Below are 15,716 nucleotides of genomic sequence, written 5' to 3' on the forward strand. Positions count from 1 at the left end.
TTTTGCACCATGTGATTTCCATCCTTTCTGAAAGTTGAACGAACGTCTAGGACGAAAGAGATTTTCCAACGGTAACAACGTACATACAGCGATTCGGGAACGGCGGCGGGTTTCTATCGTCCAGGAACCCAATGATGGGTTGAACGTTTCGGCTTTGTGATTGTCGAGAAAAAAATGTCATGTATGTGAGTCACTTTGAAGTGTAGTGCAATGTGTGACATACTTTGAAGTCCCCTCGTACATCTCGCGAAAAAGACTGTGAAAGTAAAATTAGAGAGATGCGAGCTGGTACGGACCATTACCAGTAGTGAGTCCTTCTCGCGTACCTTACGCTAGTGGAACACGGAAGGGGTCGGGGTAGTGGTGGTGGTGGTGGTGGTGGTGGTGGTGGTGGTGGTGGTGGGGCAGCGACGGTGGTGCACCGACTAACCTCCCTCACCAGAGATAGGTGGCTCGCCAAGTAGCGATGTAAATCGGAATTCATAAAAAAAAAAAATCACCAGAGAGATTTAAAATGGCTCAAATGGTTCAAATGGCTCTGAGCACTATGCGACTTAACTTCTGAGGTCATCAGTCGCCTATAACTTAGAACGAATTAAACTTAACTAACCTAAGGACATCACACACATCCATGCACGAGGCAGGATTCGAACCTGCGACCGTAGCGGTCGCTCGGCTCCAGACTGTAGCGCCTAGAACCGCACGGCCACTCCGGCCGGCCAGAGATTTAAAACACATACAAAAAAGAAACAAACGTTTCCCCAAAAGACGGGTCACCTCATACCAGTCGACGGAAAGAGGCTGACTTTTTCGGCACAAAGCTCTAAACAGCAATGCATCGGTGCACAAGCTCCAAATAAAACCTTCAGACATTAGAAATCAGGCCCAAAGAATGTGTGCCGCGTTACTTTTTAATGAGACCATATTATTAACCTCTTGAACATTAATCTGAACCAAGTTCGAAGCTCCCGCTTTCGAAATCGAGTGGCATACTTATCCAGATGTTACCTAACGTGTGTTAAGTTTTGCGGATAACACTTCTTCATAGACGGCCGCATCATATGCGTAAAGTAAAGATTGTGAGCGGTGTTGGTTCTACGCATTAGGTGTCCCAACAAACGTGGGCACCCCAGTAGCATGAAGGCAGTGTAAACTGAGAGAAATCTGCAACAGATCACTTTCATTCTCCTTGTTTAGTGATCCAGTATCGGTTTCTAGTCAGTTTGGCGCATTTCAACATTCCTGTGCTGTTTACGGAGCAGAGATAAACATGTCACCCCAGTTGCCGCCATTGTGCACAAAAAGAGTGGTGATCCTTTGCTACCTACAATACCAGGTAATCTACAATTGCACATACATCTGAAGAAGTGCGAGATAGGTTTGAAATCGGTAACGCTACGTTAAATGTAGAAAACAGAAAGTGGCCGGTAACGTTTTTCTTTCATTTCATATTGCTTTAAACTGACATTCGTGGAGTTACAACATAAGGACGATAACATTAAAGGTGCAACATACTGCAACATTAATCTTAGTTTTCCTCGTTAACAATAAAATTTATTTTATTTAACATAACAACAAATAATTAAGCTTATCCGTAATGGATATTCTAGAAACCCGTAACTGTACGTTAAATGTAAGGTGAGTACAGTCAGCTGCGACCAGTCGCTTTTGGAATATTTCTTAGTTTGGCACAACTCGTCAGCTATTCATCTCACAAGGCATTGCAGTAAAGCGTTTCTTATGTTCTTGTCACAGCGAAGCAATCTCCACTGCCCACCATCGTGCCACAACTATGAATGTGTAAACTTTCGCATGCCTTACGTGAAGATGATGCTGAAAAACCTCCAAAACGCAAAAGCCGGCAGCTGTGGCATAGCGGTTCTAGGCGCTTCAGTCCGGAAACGCGCTGCTGCTACGGTCGCAGGTTCGAATCCTGCCTCGAACATGGCTGTGTGTGATGTCCTTAGGTTAGTTGGGTTTAAGTAGTTCTTATAAGTGTAGGGGACTGATGTCCTCAGATGTTAAGTCCCATAGTGCTTAGAGCCATTTGAACCAAATTGATTCGCAAAAATAAATAAATATTTCATAAGTCACTGATGGTAGCTAAGTGTAGCTAGATTTCACTAAAAAAATATACAAATTTCGACATAGCATTCATTGTGTTGTCAACTAATAAAAAAATATTGCAAAAACTGCTATTCGAACCCACGCACGCACACAACTGAACGGTGGCGTTAAACGACTTGGCCACCTGCCCCTATCTTCCAGTTAGCGTCCCTTCTCACGTTTACTTGTAAGGGATCGAGACCACAAATCCTTCGACTTCTCGGAAAATATTAGGTTGCAGGTCTGCTATGTAGTAATAAAAATTCCTTCTTCGATAGTGTTCTAAGGATTCCACCCGGTCCAAACAAATCCAACGCTGTGACCTTTGACGTTAACTTTGTCGAAAACGGAAACATATTGACGGAAATCTTTTCATTGCAGTCGCTTTCGATTTTCCCGCCTAGTGCCGAAGTTTGCCGAAATCGGCGGGGCGCTGATCCCGCATCAAAGACTTCGAGTCCAGAATAACTTGCAGGTTTCTGTCTGTCGGTCTAATCACAAATGTGGTTAATTATTACTTAGGAACGTGCTTTCTTTATTTATTTATTGCCAAATTATAGCCCTGTTACCTGATGTTTTAAAACATGTCGTACATCATTCTGTAGCTGAAATCGTTGCTGTATTGAAGAAAATGTGTTTAGAAAGCCAAGAGAGGTGTTCTGTGCCGGCCGCGGTGGCCGAGCGGTTCTAGGCGCTTCAGTCCGGAACCGCGCGACCGCTACGGTCGCAGGTTCGAATCCTGCCTCGGGCATGGATGTGTGTGATGTCCTTAGATTAGTTAGGTTTAAGTAGTTCTAAGTTCTAGGGGACTGATGACCTCAGATATTAAGTCCCATAGTGCTCAGAGCCATTTGAACCAGAGGTGTTCTGTAGTGTGTCTGCTGAAGGGGCACCAGCCGGCCAGAGACACCGGAGGGCAGACAGCTCGTTCGCTGGGCAACACCTCGCTGTACGACAGCCCGAGGCTGGCTGTTATCGAGCCTGTAGTGCAGAGGTCACACTGGTGAAGACTCGTGACGCAGCGACAAGACGAGGATTTTGGCACAAACTAGACAGTACTCGGCGTTATGTGGGAATGCAGGTGTGTGCGTTCTTTAGGGGCGGATAAACAGCCGCTATGACAAAGGCACAAATGTTGTCAACAAATAATTATGTTGGCGAGGTAACGGGTGTGACCTGGCCAACCAATGTGTGCACACCCCCGTAGCAGTTTCAGCAGAACGTCAGCACAATGTGCGGCACTTCGGCGCTAGGCTCGATGTAAGGAACTCGAGTTCGCCATGCTGCGCTGCGCGTGAGCTCGCGGGCCCAGTCCCACCTGACAGCTCCACCCCTTTTCCGGGATGCGGCGCGATCACTCGCTGGAAACAACTGGAACCCACCGATGGCGACCCTCATATCAGTGTCCTCTGTTTTTTTAACTATTTTGTGTGATGCTAAGATATTGTGTCCGAGTAAATCTTGAAAGGAGTAATTGCGATCTATCTACCTGTGGGCCAAAAAAGCTATAGTTTGTAGAAATAAAACAGTTGTAATTTACAGTTTTTATATTCGTATAGCTGGGGCACCTTCTGTCTTTATTTGTTATTAACTGCAACTGCAGCACAAAAATTGGCTTTCCAGTGTGGGGCGTTTACTTTAACTGTATCTGTGCCCTAGGACTACCAGCTGCAGCTGCAGCAGCAGCAGCAGCAGCAGCAGCAGTCGGCTAGCGGCCAGGGCGACGCCGCCCCCAGCATGGCGGAGGCGGAGGGCCCCGGCTGTGGCTCGGCCGACGCGCCGCCCCCGCCCGGCCCCGGCTCCGGCGCCGCCCCCGCCGCCAGCGCCGCCGCCGGCCGGCCCACCTCGCCTCCCAAGTGCGAAGTCGACGACTCGCCGCTACACAAATCCATGGACAAGAATAAGGAGTGTGAGTACTCTCTCTCTCTCTCTCTCTCTCTCTCTCTCTCTCTCTCTCCCTCCCTCCCTCCCTCCCCCTCCACAAGACCGTGGTACTATGGACAGGAGCTCTTCGCTAGTGCCAGTTATTTAATGCTATTCTCTGCACGTGCATAGTGACAGGAGGCACAGTTTTAGCTTCATCACACAAAAAAATAATATTACTCTGTTTCTAATAATTAAAATGTACGCTTTACAATTCGCTCTTGTGCAACACCATTTCACTCGATTACGAACCGGCACAGAAAATTTCGAAATACCCTACGGTAACTTTTTTGTGACGATCAAACTGCTGCTTTGCAGACTGTTGCAAGCAGTGTCCTGTCACGGTCGCCACTCTCGTGCGAGGCCCTAGTTAATATTGTTATGTAGTTATATTCGTTCTCCTACTGATCCTCGTCAGATCATTGACTGCTCTATAGTGAATGGAATTATGAAGGCTCCAATATGTTGTCAGTGACATCTAGGATCGCCAATGGTGTTTTGTTAGTTCACCTTCTAGGGCCCAAACAATTTCACAAAAAGCACTGTAGACTGTGCACCAACCTATTTTCACCAAAATTAAAGTTCGCTTGGCAGTTTCTGACGCTGCCGTGCAACTTCATTATGCAATCTCATTCTCTCATATTTTGTTCAGATATTACTCGAATCGTCTGCTCAGGGTTTTCTAGGACTACGCAGCTCCGCGTCGTACAAGGTCACCTTTTTTAACAGTATTTTGAAGGTGTCATTTCCAGCCGCACGTGCTGTCACTGTAAACTGCGAAGCAGTAGATTTTGTAGGTAGAAGAGTAGTGAGCTGATAAATGACAAACAAAAGGAGAGCTGCGAACGCTACTGTACCCGAGAACTGGAAAAAAGTTAAGAAAACTATTTCTTCATTTCCTTTTCTCCACTGAACCCGCCCCCACCCCCCTCCCCTCCCCCATCAGCGGTCCTGGCACATGTTTGTTTTAGAGGCGCAGATCCATGGTTAGTTTTGATGTTCTGATGGTGTTTCGATGTTTAACAATAAATAAAAAAATATTTACGTAACGTTTGTTTACTTCGCGTTGGACATAAAGGAAATAAATATGATAACACATACATTGGTTAAACATTTTACATGGCTGGCACAAACATTTAACATGGCTGGCACAGTAAAGTTACGACAAAGGAATACATTGACGTGACATATGTGGCACACGCTTGCTACATTTACATGCAACTCAACTTCCGAATCACGAAAAGTGAATGTCTGAAGCCGATTTTAGCTGATGATTATGAATGTGAAATGATTAAGATCTGCATCGATTTTGTTAGTCCGGTCAGATATAGGTTTTCCTGTCGTCAGTTGTCCTAAACGATTTTTGTTATTTATTTACAACATGCTCCATTACTATATTTGTAATACTACATGTATCTAATTTTTATGTGTGTGTGTGTGTGTGTGTGTGTGTGTGTGTGTGTGTGTGTGTGTTGTATGGTGATGAAGATAGAAGGGATGTTATGACACCCTGTGCCGGCACAGAGCCTGCTCCTTGCGAACAGCCCCAAGGGGCCCACCAAGCGTAAGGGGACCTGGGCGTGAACGGGCTGCTTTTTTATACCTCGCTCTCAAAGCGCTTTACTCTTGATCTACAATGCGGAGGAAGTTGTGGATTTTTTCACCAACAATGAATGACAGTAACTCAAGCTGTAAAAAGAAATTTATTGAAATATGTGTTGTAGTTTAAAAATTACAGTATTTTGCCTAATAGATGTTTTTATAATACACGTTCCCATTCTGGTACCATTTTCTGGTCCATCGTCAGTATAATAGCATTCAAACTGTGGCAGGCTGCTTTCAACATTCATAGGAACAGATTATGCCTCTCCTTTTGCAGTTTGGAGTATATCTCAGGAAATAGAAAAACCCTTATTATAACACATTTCTATTTTGTCTAGAAAATACCGCTAAAAGTATATACAGAATGACAAACATAGATCATTTCTGCGATGTATTGGGCGTAGTACAAAGATACTATCCAGTTCTTCACTTGAGAGAAATTTGGTGAAAATGGATAAAACCATTATGAAGTTATATATACTTAATGTTCTGAAAATGTAATTTCGAGAAAATGAGAAAAGAATGTTCACAGTGTTTTTGGCCCACCGTATGCCTCTTTCAGAACATTCCAGCAGCATAATCTTGCTGGTCAGCTGCTTCTTTATCATCTGTAGACTTCTTCAGGAGCCTTTTCCTTACTCTGGACTCGTTAGTGGTGGCTTCCACAGCCCTTTTAGCTTCAACTAGTCGCTGACGATGTATGGAACTCAGAGCAGCTATCATATTGTTTCCTGGCTGGATGCCTAAATTGTCCATTACTTTTGTCCTGCTGATTACACCATCACTGAAACAGATGACAGCATCCATCAAACCCTTTTGAGTACTGTCCCTCCAACAAACACTGTGTTTAGTACTCGTTGCCACACACAGCTGTTGAAGCTCTCATTAGGGTTTTGGGTACGGCCATGTAGACATTTGCTAAGTAATTTTGTTGTGTCTGCAAGGTCCCTTTATGGGCCGGTCGCGGTGGCCGAGCGGTTCTAGGCGCTTCAGTTCGGAACCGCGCGACTACTACGGTCGCAGGTTCGAATCCTGCCTCGGGCATGGATGCATGTGATGTCCTTAGCTTGGTTAGGTTTAAGTAGTTCTAAGTTCTAGGGGACTGATGACCTCAGATGTTAGGTCCAATAGTGTTCATAGCCATTTGAACCAAGGTTCAAATGGTTCAAATGGCTCTGAGCACTATGGGACTCAACTGCTGAGGTCATTAGTCCCCTAGAACTTAGAACTAGTTAAACCTAACTAACCTAACGACATCACAAACATCCATGCCCGAGGCAGGATTCGAACCTGCGACCGTAGCGGTCTTGCGGTTCGAGACTGCAGCGCCTTTAACCGCACGGCCACTTCGGCCGGCTGAACCAAGGTCCTTGTATATTGGCTTTATTGTTTCCATGACTGTGGCAGACAAGAAATGTTGATAGTGATATTCATTGCCTGTCGCATGAGCGTGGCTGGTTTGCAAACATTTGTTCAAAGAGCGTTTAAGACCAAATAAACAACTGAAAGGTAGATAAAAAGTACATTTTTTGAAACGGGATAAAATTGTCTTTAATATCGTGACAAAAAATGTTTTCGAAAATTTCAGTCATTTGACGTCGAGGTCCCTTTAACGTCCCAATACAACGGAGGGAACACCATCATCAGTGTCGCGTGTGCTCCCTTCACGAGACACTGCGGAGAGGTTTAGTATTTAAACCAGGACGTTGGCGCAAAGTCTGGTGATCAGTAACTTTACGCCACTACCTCTTCTCCCCTTGCCGGGCAGATACTGGCAATGACAGTGTTTTTTCTGCCACCAGGATTCGAACCGTCATTGAAACAGATAACAGCATGCCTTAGCGACATCGGCCACGGAGGCGCTTGTCCTACACGAATTGCCTCACGAAATTAGCTATTGTGTTTTCGTCAGCTCGATGCCTGTTTGTTGTTGTTGTTGTGGTCTTCAGTCCTGAGACTGGTTTGATGCAGCTCTCCATGCTACTCTATCCTGTGCAAGCTTCTTCATCTCCCAGTACCTACTGCAACCTACATCCTTCTGAATCTGCTTAGTGTATGCATCTCTTGGTCTCCCCCTACGATTTTTTACCCTCCACGCTGCCCTCCAATACTAAATTGGTGATCCCTTGATGCCTCAGAACATGTCCTACCAACCGATCCCTTCTTCTGGTCAAGTTGTGCCACAAACTCCTCCCCAATCCGATTCAGTACCTCCTCATTAGTTATGTGATCTACCCATCTAATCTTCAGCATTCTTCTGTAGCACCACATTTCGAAAGCTTCTATTCTCTTCTTGTCCAAACTATTTATCATCCATGTTTCACTTCCATACATGGCTACACTCCATACAAATACTTTCAGAAAAGACTTCCTGACACTTAAATCTATACTCGATGTTAACAAATTTCTCTTCTTCAGAAACGCTTTCCTTGCCATTGACAGTCTACATTTTATATCCTCTCTACTTCGACCATCATCGGTTATTTTGCTCCCCAAATAGCAAAACTCCTTTACTACTTTAAGTGTCTCATTTCCTAATCTAATACCCTCAACATCACCCGACTTACTTCGACTACATTCCATTAACCTCGTTTTGCTTTTGTTGATGTTCATCTTATATCCTCCTTTCAAGACACTGTCCATTCCGTTCAACTGCTCTTCCAAGTCCTTTGCTGTCTCTGACAGAATTACAATGTCATCGGCGAACCTCAAAGTTTTTATTTCTTCTCCATGGATTTTAATACCTACTCCGAACTTTTCTTTTGTTTCCTTCACTGCTTGCTCAATATACAGATTGAAAAACATCGGGGAGAGGCTACAACCCTGTCTTACTCCCTTCCCAACCACTGCTTCCCTTTCGTGTCCCTCGACTCTTATAACTGCCATCTGGTTTCTGTACAAATTGTAAATAGCCTTTCGCTCCCTGTATTTTACCCCTGCCACCTTTAGAATTTGAAAGAGAGTATTCCAGTCAACATTGTCAAAAGCTTTCTCTAAGTCTACAAATGCTAGAAACGTAGGTTTGCCTTTCCTTAATCTTTCTTCTAAGATAAGTCGTAAGGTCAGTATTGCCTCACGTGTTCCAACATTTCTACGGAATCCAAACTGATCTTCCCCGAGGTCGGCTTCTACCAGTTTTTCCATTCGTCTGTAAAGAATTCGTGTTAGTATTTTGCAGCTGTGGCTTATTAAACTGATTGTTCGGTAATTCTCACATCTGTCAACACCTGCTTTCTTTGGGATTGGAATTATTATATTCTTCTTGAAGTCTGAGGGTATTTCGCCTGTTTCATACATCTTGCTCACCAGATGGTAGAGTTTTGTCAGGACTGGCTCTCCCAAGGTCGTCAGTAGTTCCAATGGAATGTTGTCTACTCTGGGGGCCTTGTTTCGACTCAGGTCTTTCAGTGCTCTGTCAAACTCTTCACGCAGTATAGTATCTCCCATTTGATCTTCGTCTACATCCTCTTCCATTTCCATAATATTGTCCACAAGTACATCGCCCTTGTATAGACCCTCTATATACTCCTTCCACCTTTCTGCTTTCCCTTCTTTGCTTAGAACTGGGTTTCCATCTGAGCTCTTGATGTTCATAGAAGTGGTTCTCTTATCTCCAAAGGTCTCTTTAATTTTCCTGTAGGCAGTATCTATCTTACCCCTAGTGAGATAAGCCTCTACATCCTTACATTTGTCCTCTAGCCATCCCTGCTTAGCCATTTTGCACTTCCTGTCAATCTCATTTTTGAGTCGTTTGTATTCCTTTTTGCCTGCTTCATTTACTGCATTTTTATATTTTCTCCTTTCATCAATTAAACTCAATATTTCTTCTGTTACCCAAGGATTTCTACTAGCCCTCGTCTTTTTACCTACTTTATCCTCTGCTGCCTTCACTACTTCATCCCTCAAAGCTACCCATTCTTCTTCTACTGTATTTCTTTCCCCCATTCCTGTCAATTGTTCCCTTATGCTCTCCCTGAAACTCTGTACAACCTCTGGTTCTTTCAGTTTATCCAGGTCCCATCTCCTTAAATTCCCACCTTTTTGCAGTTTCTTCAGTTTTAATCTACAGGTCATAACCAATAGATTGTGGTCAGAGTCCACATCTGCCCCTGGAAATGTCTTACAATTTAAAACCTGGTTCCTAAATCTCTGTCTTACCATTATATAATCTATCTGATACCTTTTAGTATCTCCAGGGTTCTTCCATGTATACAACCTTCTATCATGATTCTTAAACCAAGTGTTACCTATGATTAAGTTGTGCTCTGTGCAAAATTCTACCAGGCGGCTTCCTCTTTCATTTCTTAGCCCCAATCCATATTCACCTACTACGTTTCCTTCTCTCCCTTTTCCTACACTCGAATTCCAGTCACCCATGACTATTAAATTTTCGTCTCCCTTCACTATCTGAATAATTTCTTTTATTTCATCATACATTTCTTCAATTTCTTCGTCATCTGCAGAGCTAGTTGGCATATAAACTTGTACTACTGTAGTAGGTGTGGGCTTCGTATCTATCTTGGCCACAATAATGCGTTCACTAAGCTGTTTGTAGTAGCTTACCCGCGTTGCTATTTTCCTATTCATTATTAAACCTACTCCTGCATTACCCCTATTTGACTTTGTGTTTATAACCCTGTAGTCACCTGACCAGAAGTCTTGTTCCTCCCGCCACCGAACTTCACTAATTCCCACTATATCTAACTTTAACCTATCCATTTCCCTTTTCAAATTTTCTAGCCTACCTGCCCGATTAAGGGACCTGACATTCCACGCTCCGATCCGTAGAACGCCAGTTTTCTTTCTCCTGATAACGACATCCTCGTGAGTAGTCCCCGCCCGGAGATCCGAATGGGGGACTATTTTACCTCCGGAATATATTACCCAAGAGGACGCCATCATCATTTAATCATACAGTAAAGCTGCATGCCCTCGGGAAAAATTACGGCCGTAGTTTCCCCTTGCTTTCAGCCGTTCGCAGTACCAGCACAGCCTGTTTCTCTCAATTAAATATGCCACGTGGCTGACGTCATGCTCAACCTCTTCTCCTTCGCAGCACAAACGGTCACTCCGTGAAGATTATCCGAAATTATTATAAGCAAGTGGGAACTTGCATAGCCGTTCAACTGTGGCAATCAGCAGTGCAGAGTTTATAACAAATACTGAGTGGATAGTAACCAGTTCTTTGGAATACAAAAAGTCTTTTGTGTCACATGCAAAATTTAGTACTTATAAAATGACACGTCTCGATACTGACGAACTCACTTACGGTACTTACAAAGGGCAACGCTTCGGAAACGGCAGAGGGTTTACATTGCAGTGAGTATCGATTGCGGAAGAAGGAACCCGGAAGCTAGAGCCGCAATTTCAGTTTCGATATTAAGAGTGGTTACGTGGTCGACAAGATATATTCTAGTACCTTGTATACGTGGAAGCCTCGTGTACAGGTGACGCTTGTGCGTTGCCCTCCCGAGAACGCTGACTGCCAAAGTGCCCCCTCCCATTTCGACTTCTTTTGATAATGGGGGTCGTGACGTCATTGTTACAGCGTCAGCAGAGCCATACTTCATAATCACGATATGCGTCTTAATTTAATTTTACATAACGTTAATTGAAGCTGAAGACGAATTTTATGTACGAATCGGAGTATCTTAATACTTTATAACCGGAAGTCCCTCATACACTGCAGTTTCTGCTTGCATACAAATCTTGTTTATAATATTGTTTTGTTCGACAGGAGGATAGAAGTAATACAAATATAATAAAAACAAAATGAACCATAAAATTTCCAAAATAAATATGGAATGGAATATTATTGTGTGAGAATTAAAGGGCAGCGTTTGATTCGAGGAGTACGAATCCTTAACCAGATTTTAAAGTGCAATGCATTTGGAAAGTAATCTGTATATTGTTATAATTGTGTTAATTAATTAGTAATCTCTTGGCTGAAATATCTTTTTTTGAGAAGCAAGTTGGCTGAATCGAGATATTTTCGTCTCCTGCTTCGACTGAGATAACTCAGTCGTTGCAAAAGGCTGTTTTGTAAAATTGCCATAAAATCCTTTTGGAGGAGTACTTTTATGTCAGGATTGGCGACAGTAACTGATGGAAGCTATCCCACAATAAAACCGCGAAAGTAAGGCAGTTATGATTTTCAATAAATCTACATCTACATCTATACTCCGCGAGCCACCTTACGGTGTGTGGCGGAGGGTACTTATTGTACCACTATCTGATCCCCCCTTCCCTGTTCCATTCACGAATTGTGCGTGGGAAGAACGACTGCTTGTAAGTCTCCGTATTTGCTCTAATTTCTCGGATCTTTTCGTTGTGATCATTACGCGAGATATATGTGGGCGGTAGTAATATGTTGCCCATCTCTTCCCGGAATGTGCTCTCTCGTAATTTCGATAATAAACCTCTCCGTATTGCGTAACGCCTTTCTTGAAGTGTCCGCCACTGGAGCTTGTTCAGCATCTCCGTAACGCTCTCGCGCTGACTAAATGTCCCCATGACGAATCGCGCTGCTTTTCGCTGGATCATGTCTATCTCTTCTATTAATCCAACCTGGTAAGGGTCCCATACTGATGAGCAATACTCAAGAATCGGACGAACAAGCGTTTTGTAAGCTACTTCTTTCGTCGATGAGTCACATTTTCTTAGAATTCTTCCTATGAATCTCAACCTGGCGCCTGCTTTTCCCACTATTTGTTTTATGTGATCATTCCACTTCAGATCGCTCCGGATAGTAACTCCTAAGTATTTTACGGTCGTTACCGCTTCCAATGATTTACCACCTATGGCATAATCGTACTGTAATGGATTTCTGCCCCTATGTATGCGCATTATATTACATTTATCTACGTTTAGGGAAAGCTGCCAGCTGTCGCACCATTCATTAATCCTCTGCAGGTCTTCCTGGAGTACGTACGAGTCTTCTGATGTTGCTACTTTCTTGTAGACAACCGTGTCATCTGCAAATAGCCTCACGGAGCTACCGATGTTGTCAACTAAGTCATTTATGTATATTGTAAACAATAAAGGTCCTATCACGCTTCCTTGCGGTACTCCCGAAATTACCTCTACATCTGCAGATTTTGAACCGTTAAGAATGACATGTTGTGTTCTTTCTTCTAGGAAATCCTGAATCCAATCACAAACCTGGTCCGATATTCCGTAAGCACGTATTTTTTTCACTAAACGTAAGTGCGGAACCGTATCAAATGCCTTCCTGAAGTCCAGGAATACGGCATCAATCTGCTCGCCAGTGTCTACGGCACTGTGAATTTCTTGGGCAAATAGGGCGAGCTGGGTTTCACATGATCTCTGTTTGCGGAATCCATGTTGGTTATGATGAAGGAGATTTGTATTATCTAAGAACGTCATAATACGAGAACACAAAACATGTTCCATTATTCTACAACAGATTGACGTAAGTGAAATAGGCCTATAATTATTCGCATCTGATTTATGACCCTTCTTGAAAATGGGAACGACCTGTGCTTTCTTCCAGTCGCTAGGTACTTTACGTTCTTCCAGAGATCTACGATAAATTGCTGATAGAAAGGGGGCAAGTTCTTTAGCATAATCACTGTAGAATCTTAAGGGTATCTCATCTGGTCCGGATGCTTTTCCGCTACTAAGTGATAGCAGTTGTTTTTCAATTCCGATATCGTTTATTTCAATATTTTCCATTTTGGCGTCCGTGCGACGGCTGAAGTCAGGGACCGTGTTACGATTTTCCGCAGTGAAACAGTTTCGGAACACTGAATTCAGTATTTCTGCCTTTCTTCGGTCGTCCTCTGTTTCGGTGCCATCGTGGTCAACGAGTGACTGAATAGGGGATTTAGATCCGCTTACCGATTTTACATATGACCAAAACTTTTTAGGGTTCTTGTTTAGATTGTTTGCCAATGTTTTATGTTCGAATTCGTTGAATGCTTCTCTCATTGCTCTCTTTACGCTCTTTTTCGCTTCGTTCAGCTTTTCCTTATCAGCTATGATTCGACTACTCTTAAACCTATGGTGAAGCTTTCTTTGTTTCCGTAGCACCTTTCGTACATGATTGTTATACCACGGTGGATCTTTCCCCTCGCTTTGGACCTTAGTCGGTACGAACTTATCTAAGGCGTACTGGACGATGTTTCTGAATTTTTTCCATTTTTGTTCCACATCCTCTTCCTCAGAAATGAACGTTTGATGGTGGTCACTCAGATATTCTGCGATTTGTGCCCTATCACTCTTGTTAAGCAAATAGATTTTCCTTCCTTTCTTGGCATTTCTTATTACACTTGTAGTCATTGATGCAACCACTGACTTATGATCACTGATACCCTCTTCTACATTCACGGAGTCGAAAAGTTCCGGTCTATTTGTTGCTATGAGGTCTAAAACGTTAGCTTCACGAGTTGGTTCTCTAACTATCTGCTCGAAGTAATTCTCGGACAAGGCAGTCAGGATAATGTCACAAGAGTCTCTGTCCCTGGCTCCAGTTCTGATTGTGTGACTATCCCATTCTATACCTGGTAGATTGAAGTCTCCCCCTATTACAATAGTATGATCACGAAACTTCTTCACGACGTTCTGCAGGTTCTCTCTGAGGCGCTCAACTACTACGGTTGCTGATGCAGGTGGCCTATAGAAGCATCCGACTATCATATCTGACCCACCTTTGATACTTAACTTAACCCAGATTATTTCACATTCGCATTCGCTAATAACTTCACTGGATATTATTGAATTCTTTACTGCTATAAATACTCCTCCACCATTGGCGTTTATCCTATCCTTGCGGTATATATTCCATTCTGTGTCTAGGATTTCGTTACTGTTCACTTCCGGTTTTAACCAACTTTCCGTTCCTAATACTATATGCGCACTATTTCCTTCAATAAGAGATACTAATTCAGGAACCTTGCCCTGGATACTCCTGCAGTTTACCAATATTACGTTAACTTTTCCTGTTTTTGGTCTCTGAGGACGGACGTTCTTTATCAACGATGATAATGTTCTCTCTGGTAAGCCGTCAGGTATTTTATCGTTTCGCCCAAGGTGGGGTCCCTCTAACCTAAAAAACCCCCGTGTGCACGCCACACGTACTCTGCTACCCTAGTAGCTGCTTCCGGTGTGTAGTGCACGCCTGACCTGTCTAGGGGGGCCCTACAGTTCTCCACCCAATAACGGAGGTCGATGAATTTGCAACCATTATAGTCGCAGAGTCGTCTGAGTCTCTGGTTTAGACCCTCCACACGGCTCCAAACCAGAGGACCGCGATCGACTCTGGGCACTATGCTGCAGATATTAAGCTCAGCTTGCACTCCGCGTGCGATGCTGGTTGTCTTCACCAAATCAGCCAGCCGCCGGAAGGAACCAAGGATGGCCTCAGAACCCAAGCGGCAGGCGTCATTCGTTCCGACATGTGCTACTATCTGCAGCCGGTCACACCCAGTGCGTTCAATAGCTGCCGGAAGGGCCTCCTCCACATTACGGACGAGATCCCCCGGCAAGCACACCGAGTGCACACTGGCATTCTTCCCCGACCTACCCGCTATTTTCCTGAGGGGCTCCATAACCCGCCTAACGTTGGAGCTCCCTATAACTAAGCTTAATTTTCGGAAAGAAAACTAAAAGCGAAAACTTGTATCGCGTGATGCAAGCAAAAAAATAATTGATATGAAAATTCACGGATAATTCGAACAATCTTTTAAGTTGTAACTTAAAGTGTACGTTTTTTTGCACGAGAAGCAAGTTTTAATATGCGAAAAATTATGTTAAAGAAACGAAGAACTTTCAATCGAAAGCAAGTGTGCTTGCTAACGATCTTTTAACTTCAACAGGTTACCTTCCATTCAGAAGGCTGTTACACACAGCGACTGTTATATCGTAAATAATAGATGTCAGCTATCAGTCGTCCTGTTGAAATTTTTGATTGGGAGATCTATATTTCAGCTAGAAACTAGCCATTCTCAATGCACTATCATTTTTTATCAATGCATGTAATGCCTGTTGGTCGGGCTTTATCCACAGTTCATTGAATACTCAGTAATATCCAGACGACGGCCAGTGCTCAATAGCCGGTGGAACAA

General features: G+C 43.6%; 2 protein-coding genes across 3 annotated transcripts in view; both read left to right on the forward strand.

Annotated features, from left to right (window-relative positions):
* LOC126253414 (uncharacterized) overlaps positions 1-3,897 on the forward strand; it is a gene marked incomplete at both ends in the record, with an annotated part of 228,389 nt that extends 224,492 nt beyond the window's left edge. Inside the window, one exon of the mRNA XM_049954724.1 lies at positions 3,766-3,897. Coding sequence (XP_049810681.1) covers positions 3,766-3,897 — 132 coding nt within the window. The remainder of the gene's footprint in view (positions 1-3,765) is intronic.
* A 16-nt stretch (positions 3,898-3,913) lies between these two features.
* LOC126253412 (myocardin-related transcription factor A-like) overlaps positions 3,914-15,716 on the forward strand; it is a 108,189-nt gene continuing 96,386 nt past the window's right edge. For both annotated transcript variants that reach the window (XM_049954722.1, XM_049954723.1), the window contains exon 1: positions 3,914-4,015. In XM_049954722.1, coding sequence (XP_049810679.1) covers positions 3,997-4,015 — 19 coding nt within the window. In that variant the 5' untranslated portion in view covers positions 3,914-3,996. The remainder of the gene's footprint in view (positions 4,016-15,716) is intronic.

This window comes from Schistocerca nitens, chromosome 4 (genome assembly GCF_023898315.1).
Source record: "Schistocerca nitens isolate TAMUIC-IGC-003100 chromosome 4, iqSchNite1.1, whole genome shotgun sequence".
Classification (NCBI taxonomy): Eukaryota; Metazoa; Arthropoda; class Insecta; order Orthoptera; family Acrididae; genus Schistocerca; species Schistocerca nitens.